Source organism: Rhinatrema bivittatum, chromosome 2 (genome assembly GCF_901001135.1).
Source record: "Rhinatrema bivittatum chromosome 2, aRhiBiv1.1, whole genome shotgun sequence".
NCBI lineage: Eukaryota > Metazoa > Chordata > Amphibia > Gymnophiona > Rhinatrematidae > Rhinatrema > Rhinatrema bivittatum.
The window spans coordinates 35,811,447-35,819,493 of record NC_042616.1 but is presented as its reverse complement, the minus strand read 5'-3'; the positions used below and the strand labels follow the sequence as shown (position 1 = coordinate 35,819,493).

At 43.5% G+C, this 8,047-nt stretch overlaps 1 protein-coding gene across 1 annotated transcript; it reads left to right on the top strand.

The window, feature by feature from the left end:
- Positions 1–2,090: 2,090 nt before the first annotated feature.
- LOC115083183 (gastrula zinc finger protein XlCGF7.1-like) lies at positions 2,091–3,026 on the top strand. The gene has a single exon (XM_029586990.1). It carries the CDS (start codon positions 2,091–2,093, stop codon positions 3,024–3,026), a length of 936 nt encoding a protein of 311 aa, XP_029442850.1.
- Positions 3,027–8,047: the final 5,021 nt, after the last annotated feature.

The following is an 8,047-nucleotide window of genomic DNA, read 5'->3' as shown; positions in this document are numbered from 1 at the left end:
TCTTCACTCTCTCCTCCCTCTCACTCTCCCCCTCTCTCCTCCCTTTCCTCAGTCACTCCCCCTCTCTCAATCCCCTCCCCTTTAAGATCATCCACAACCGGCAGTCGGAAGATCTCCGGGGGGGGGGGTGTCTCTCCCGTGCGCGGCGCTGCTACTGCTCCTCCCGCTCCTGCTCGTCGTCACTGCCGCTGCTTCTGCTCCTCCCACTCCTGCTTCTCGCCACCGCTCCTGCTTCTCACCACCGCCGCCGCTCCTGCGGCCCCAGCGCCATTTTTTTTTTTCAGGCACGCTCGGCTCTGACCGACGTGCTCGCCCGCGCATGCGCGGTAGAGCTGCTCTCTACTGCGCATTTGCGGGCCGTCGGTCAGAGCCCATTTATAAGGTAGATTTTTATTATGCTTTTTTTTAGCACTTCAAAATGGATTACATTCCCTATCCCCAGTGGGCTTACAATCTAATGAAGGAGTTACGCGCGTAAATGTGACGTATTAATGTAGCAATTTTCAAAAGCCCACTTACTTGAGTAAAGTGCATTTATTCATGTAAAACCCAGATTTCTACATGTAAGAGGTTTTTTTGTTTTATTAAACCAGGCCCTAAGTTTGTACCCGAATCAACAGAGGATAAAGTGACTTGCTCAAGGTCAGAAGACGTGGCAGTGGGATTTGAGCCATGGTTTTCCCAGGTTCATAGCCCCACTGCTCTAATCGTTAGGCAACTTCTCCACTCAAAAAAAACCAAAACAAAACAAACTCTTCAACTGTTTGGGAGACCCCGCATTGGATATTTTCAATTTGACAGTTATGTCATATTTTTACTTCCCAAAAATTGGAATGACGTGCTGCACTGTGTCTCTCTCCTCTTGACCCATCTCTCAATTAATATTGAAAAAAAATGTTTGCCGAGATATTTCCCTGCTGTGAATCTTGACCAGCCTTGAATCTGTGGAGGAAGTGAAGGAGGGGACATCTACTGACATCCCCTCCTTCACTCCCAGGTCTTCTCCCTGTCAGCAAAAAAAAAAAAAAAAGTTTTTTTTAGGACCACCTGAGGTTTATTAAGAACAGAGTGTTTCTGGTCTCACCTCTGTTCTTGAGCCATTATCTCTATTTGTTGATCACTTCCTACAACCATTTGTTCCAGAGATTTCTTCATTCTTCTGGGATTCTTCATGTTTTATTGAGGTTTTGCAGAGTATTCAGGATCTTTCTGAGGAACTCTGGCTTGTTAGTATGGACATTAATTCTTTATTTTCAAATATATCGCTGCAGGAGGCCGGCCTGCCTGCCTGCCTGCCTGCCTGCCTTACTTACTTACTTACTTACTTACTTACTTACTTACTTACTTATTTATTTACCTACCTACCTACCTACCTACCTACCTACCTCTTTTCTATACCGACATTCATGATCAATATCATATCACATCGATTCACAGAGAACATGGGGGTTATAACTTTAACAGACCATTTAAACAAGAGGCAAAGTTACAATAAACAAGGTGAAATAAACTTGGAAGCTGAGGTAGCCGGAAACATAGGACAGAAGAGGAAAATTAAAAATATTTAAAAAATACTTATCTATGATTCAACAGGTATTGACCACAGGCGATGATCCCATTAGGGTCCCACCTTTCATTTTTTTGTTAAGGTGGCAGCTTTGGCTTTCCCAAAAATGATTTTGAGTTTAATGGAAAGTTTTATATGAACAGATTAAAGGAACAGCAATGGGGGATCACTGTGGCCTCCGACATAGCTTGTTTATTATGGGTCTTCATTTTAGATCGGTTTGTGCATTCATCGTTGTTGTTTTTTTAGAATAGGATACCTTGGTGGTCCTTTATTTTTTTATTCAGAAATCAATGAGTCCAAGAAAAGACATAAGAAGAGACATCCTGAGGAATGCACTAAACATCTGAAAGTGAATAAAAGTGTATCAGAGAGAAATGAAGGGGATACCTGCCTATGTTGTGACTGGGAGAAAAACTGTTGGAATCAATGTAAACCAGAATAGGGGCTGAGAATCCCACCAGGAGACACCACTGAGATCGTGACTCCCTGTGAAAAAAGTACCAATGTTATATCCCACACTATGGAACAGCAGAGAAATCAAATAATAGAAGAGTATATGTTTAATGAATGTGGAAACTGCCACATGGATCAGAGAGCTCTAAAGTCAGAAGATGGATATCATGAAGGAAAGAGTCCACACACATGTATGGAATGTGGTATGAACTTCATTGAGAAGTCTCTCTTGATACATCAAACAATCCACGCTAACCATGCTAGACCACTTTCCACTACTGAATATGGTAGAAGCTTCCTTCACAAACCAGATCTAGTAGTAGGTAAAAGAAGCCATGCAGGGGAGAGACACTATCCATGTACTGAATGTGAGAAAATCTTCAGTCAGAAGAAAAACCTAATAATTCATCAGAGATCGCACAGAGGAGAGAAACCCCTTTCATGCAGGGAATGTGGAAAAACTTTCCATAAGAATAGAGGTCTCTTCAATCACCTGAGATTGCATACAGGAGAGGGACTTGTTTCATGCCTTAAATGTGGGAAAAGCTTTATTCGGAAGGGGAATCTGCAGATACACCAGAAAACCCATAAAGAAGAGAGGCCCATTCAATGCAAGGACTGTGGAGAAAACTTCATGGAGAAGGTAACTCTTAAGGAACATCAGAGAATCCACATGGGAGAGAGACCCTTTTCCTGCACTGAATGTGGGAAAAGCTTTAGACATAAGGGAAGTCTCATAGAGCACCTGAGAATCCATTCTGGAGAGAGACCCTTTTCATGTGCAGACTGTGAAAAATGTTTTATGAAGCATAAAGAACTTTTGATACACAAGAGAACTCACACAGGACAGAAGCCATTTCCATGCACTGAATGTGGGAGAAGCTTTATATGTAATATAGATCTTAAGGTACACCTGAGAATCCACTCTGGAGAGAGACCCTTTTCATGCAATGAATGTGGAAAAATGTTCCTTGTGAAGGGGTCTGTTAAAAGGCACCTATGAATTCATGCTGAAAAAAGACCCTTTTCCTGTAAGGAATGTGGCAGAAGCTTTACTCTGAAGGGAACTCTTGTTGAGTACCTGAGAATCCACTCTGGGGAGAGACCCTTTCTATGCAATGAATGTGGGAAAACCTTTATTCAGAAGAGAAATCTTGTAAAGCACCTGAGAATTCACTCTGGAGAGAGATCATATTCTAGGGAGAGACCATTTCCTTGCAAGGAATGTGGGAAAAGCTTTATTTGGAAGGAAAGCCTTGTAGAGCACCTGAGAATCCACCCTGGAGCATATCCCTTTCTATGCAAGGAATGTGGGAGAAGCTTCAGTCTGAAGGAAGATATTTTAGATCATCTAAAAGAGCATTGGTGATCTGAGGGGTGGAGAATAATTGGAAAGTGGAACGTAAATGGTGAAATTCAGAGTCCCAGTCTGGCAGGTACAAATGCACGATACACCAGATAGCCTTCTGTAAAGCAGTTACAGATGACAAGTGAGCTTACTACACAAAATTAATCAGCCAAGGCAAGAATTCATTGAGAGAACTATTCCGGACCACTAACAAACTTCTGGACTCCTCCAGCCCTATACACCCCTTCCCTTGCAACTGAAGCACATGGCAGCATATAGAAGGCGAGGGCTGTCTTTGGTACAATGCAAGTACTACGGAAGGCATTAGCAGTAAATTTGACATAGAGATCATCCCCAACATGCCAGGGCTTACAGATGACATTCATTCCTGTCATGGTATTCGCAAAGCAAACCAATTTGGAGAAACTGCCTCCAAGTAACCCTCTGCAACCTCCTCTTGATAGAATTGCCTAAAATGGTCCCGAATCTTAACTGACTCATATACCGTAGAGCTGTCCTCTCTCCTAATTTGTGTAATTGAGGATTGCGCAACTCTCGTATTTAATTTATGTGCCAGTAGTTTAGAGGCCTTATTGCTAAATTCAAAATTGTTCAGAGTAGTTAAATCACAAGCAGATTGTGGTAAATTGCAGGAAGACCTTGTGAGACTGGAAAATTGGGCATCGAAATGGCAGATGAAATTTAATGTGGATAAATGCAAGGTGATGCATATAGGGAAAAATAACCCATGCTATAGTTACACAATGTTAGGTTCCATATTAGGTGCTACCACCCAGGAAAGAGATCTAGACATCATAGTGGATAACACATTGAAGTCGTCGGTTCAGTGTGCTGTGGCAGTCAAAAAAGCAAACAGAATGTTGGGAATTATTAGAAAGGGAATGGTGAATAAAACGGAAAATGTCATAATGCCTCTGTATCGCTCCATGGTGAGACCGCACCTTGAATACTGTGTACAATTCTGGTCGCCACATCTCAAAAAAGATATAGTTGTGATGGAGAAGGTACAGAGAAGGGCGACCAAAATGATAAGAGGAATGGAACAGCTCCCCTATGAGGAAAGACTAAAGAGGTTAGGACTTTTCAGCTTGGAGAAGAGACGGCTGAGGTGGGATATGATAGAGGTGTTTAAAATCATGAGAGGTCTAGAACGGGTAGATGTGAATCGGTTATTTACTCTTTCAGATAATAGAAAGACTAGGGGGCACTCCATGAAGTTAGCATGGGGCACATTTAAAACTAATCGGAGAAAGTTCTTTTTTACTCAACACACAATTAAACTCTGGAATTTGTTGCCAGAGGATGTGGTTAGTGCACTTAGAATAGCTGTGTTTGAAAAAGGATTGGATAAGTTCTTGGAGGAGAAGTCCATTACCTGCTATTAATTAAGATGACTTAGAAAATAGCCACTGCTATTACTGGCATCAGTAACATGAAATAGACTTGCCAGGTTCTTGTGACGAAAACAGGATGCTGGGCTTGATGGACCCTTGGTCTGACCCAGTATGGCATGTTCTTATCTGCCTAATTAGTAACATATGGTAGTGTATGGAGTCTCCATATAAATCCTTAAAACTGCCCCTATGCTTTTTCAGTTGCAGCCACATTATTGAGAGCCAGACCGTTTGTTCTGAGTCTCCAAATGATGGATGGTTTCAGTTTATTTTTCTCCCTCTTTGTCCACATCGTACAACCTATTAATTATTATCTTTTTTAAGCCATCCCAGACCACATTGGATTTACTTCCCCTGTCCCATTAAGTTCTAGGTATTCCCATATTTCCCCCTCTGTTCTCTCAGCAAGGTGTTCATCCCAAATCAAAGCATCATTTAGTTTCCAAAAATAGTTCCTGCAAGGAGTTTGTAGACCCCAGAGTTTCCATCAAACCAGCAAATGGTCAGAGCATATGCAGCATCCTATATCCGCTGTCAACACACACACACACACACACAATCAAGGTATACTCCTCCAATATAAAATCAGTGCTAGAGTGTGACCCATGGGGAATAGAATAGAGTGTATAATCCCGAGAAGTGGAATAAAATACCTTCCAAACATCAATAAGGTTCAGATTCTTAAGTGTAGTTGCCAGTTTCCCTCTATGTCTCTTCAGAGACAACCCTGGGGAAGCCGAACTATCCATTTCTGGTGAATAATTCAGCTTGGAGTGGAGGAGTAGAGCAGTGGGTTCGAGTCCTGCTGCCGCTCCTTGTGATCATGGGCAAGTCACTTTGTCCTCCATTGCCTCAGGTACAAACTTAGATTGGGAGCCCTCTGGGGACAGAGAAATGCCTACAGTGCCTGAATGTAATCTGCTTTGAAGTAACTGAAAAAACGAAATATAAATAAAGTGAGATTAATGCCCCCGCCAACCAGTTAAGGGCTCTTAAAAAAGCTATTAATTGCTCCATAAGCCTCTCAAAAAACTGCCCTTGATCAATTTTTGGGGCCTATAGGTTAGCTCAGCTCCTCCAATTCTTGCATGAATTAGCACGAATCACCCCCCAAGATCTGAACCTCCAACGGTTTTTCTAAACCGCACACCTACCCCTCCACATTTCTTCCTTCACGGTTCGATGCTGGCACAATTAGATCCTGCACTTTTCTAAAATTAGTTTCCTGCACTATTAATATATCTGCTCTCGTGTAATTAACCTTTTTAAACAGTAGTTGCCTTGTCATAGGCGCATTCAATTCTTTAATGTTTAAAGACAATAACGTGATACCTGCCATCCTGGTAACTTACAGATTCACTCCCAAGCCCTTCTCACCACACCCCACCCCTCACCCTCCCCAAAATCCCCTCCAAAATCCCCCCTCAGCCAATCCTAATCCCCCCTCCCCAAAACCATACAACCCCCATCCTTATCCAAATATTCCACCTTTCCCCTCCTGGCAAAGTACCCATGGGCCAGATGTAAATGCCAACAGCACATTATTTTACAGCAGCAATCGTAGATCATTATTCTACCATGAAAATCAGAGAAAAGTAACATAAAACCAAGAAAAAAAAAGACCATCAGCCTGAAGATAAAGTCAGATGACAGATCACTTTTTGCATCCCTGCTAGCGATTAAGAACAGAAAACCAAGCAGCTGAAGGAGTCGAAGGATTGAGAAATCCCAGCTTGGGAGGGAGGAGAATGTCGCCACCATGTTATCATTAGGGGCTTGCAGTCCCACAGTGCTCATGGACAAGCCCTGCGCTCTTCAAGGCAGCTCGTGCTTCTGCCAAGGTCTTCTCCTTAAATGTAGCGCCGCCTCCTGTAAAGCTGAAACCAAAAGGAAACAGCCACTTGTAGTGAGCATTGCCTCCCTGGGGAGTATTAATGATATCTCACATATCTCTTTTCCTTTGCAGAACCCCAGATAGATCTGCGAAGAGCTGAACTTTATGGTACTCCCAATATTCCTGGTTTTCATCTTCAGTTTTTCCTTCAGGGGGTAGGCTTGAAATTAGACTATTATGTCTCGGGGGAAGGTTCTGTCTTTTCAGACCCAGAGCTGTAGGGGCCCATTCAGTGCTAACTGTTGGGATTTCAGCCTTCTCATCTTCCTCACTACTCAGAGGTGCTTTACTGAGCTGCTGTTCCACGTCAGCACAGTCTTCCTACTCACTCAGCTCCGGCACTCCCCGAATGCAGAGATTATTCCAGCACGCACGATTCTCCAGCTTCTTCAGTCTTATCGCCAAACTCTTCCTTGTACACAGCCAGCTCTTTCACGAGGCTCTGGAGCTCTGCGATCTGAGCGGCCTGCTCTTCTACATGCTGTTCCACCTCGTCAAGGTGGCCTCCAGTCTCAGTGACCCCACTTCTCAACTCAGCAGTAGCTTCTAACATCTTGCTCTTAATAGAAGCGGTCACAAAACCAGGCAGGGGTCTTATCTCGAGGGCCATCTTTACCATCTGAAACATGTTCACACATGTGCTCTCTCTATTCTCGTCCAAGCGTGAAGGAGATTGTGCCATGGTTGGGATCTGGCATCAAACAGCACATCCTATCACCAGAGGTCCCTGCAGTGGAAATGGGTGCATTAGTTTTGGGTGCAAATATGCCCCCTATGAATAGAGGCTTTTCAGGAGCCACACTCCCAGGACCTGTCAGCACGGGGGTAGGTTCTTGATCAGTGGCTTCTGAAGTAAGAACAGAATGGTTAGTTAAGACAGTGTATAAGGAAACATTTCTTAATAACTCAGAACTGTCTAGTCCCCCAGATCTTGAGTCCACAGTAATGGGAATCGGATTTGGATCCGGCAGTGGATCTCATAGTCTGGAGTGAAGATGAAATTGGTAAAGGTCTGGTTCAAAATTCAGTTCTGCAGCCAAAGGATTGTATCCTTCAGGCACAGGGTCCAATGAATGTGGAGCATTGTGTGAAGTGTCCTCTTCGGGCACAGGGGTCAATATATCTGAAACAATGATTGAAGCAACCCCTTCAGGCACACAGAGTCTGTCTCATCAGGAGTTCCAGATGGAGCACCGTCAAGTACAGGGTCCAGCATGGTAGATGAAGAGTCCATCTTATATCCACAGGCTCCAGAAGACTGGCAGGGGTGTGGAGCCTGCTTCATTATTTATCTTGATCAATAATTCCGGCTAGATCAGGGGTATCCTCCCTTGAAATTGCTTCAGCGTTTGTTGGCGGGTCACGTG

Bases quoted from the DNA above. Each gene is read 5' to 3' on its own strand.
- LOC115083183 (XM_029586990.1), top strand. From the start codon at position 2,091: ATGGAACAGCAGAGAAATCAAATAATAGAAGAGTATATGTTTAATGAA.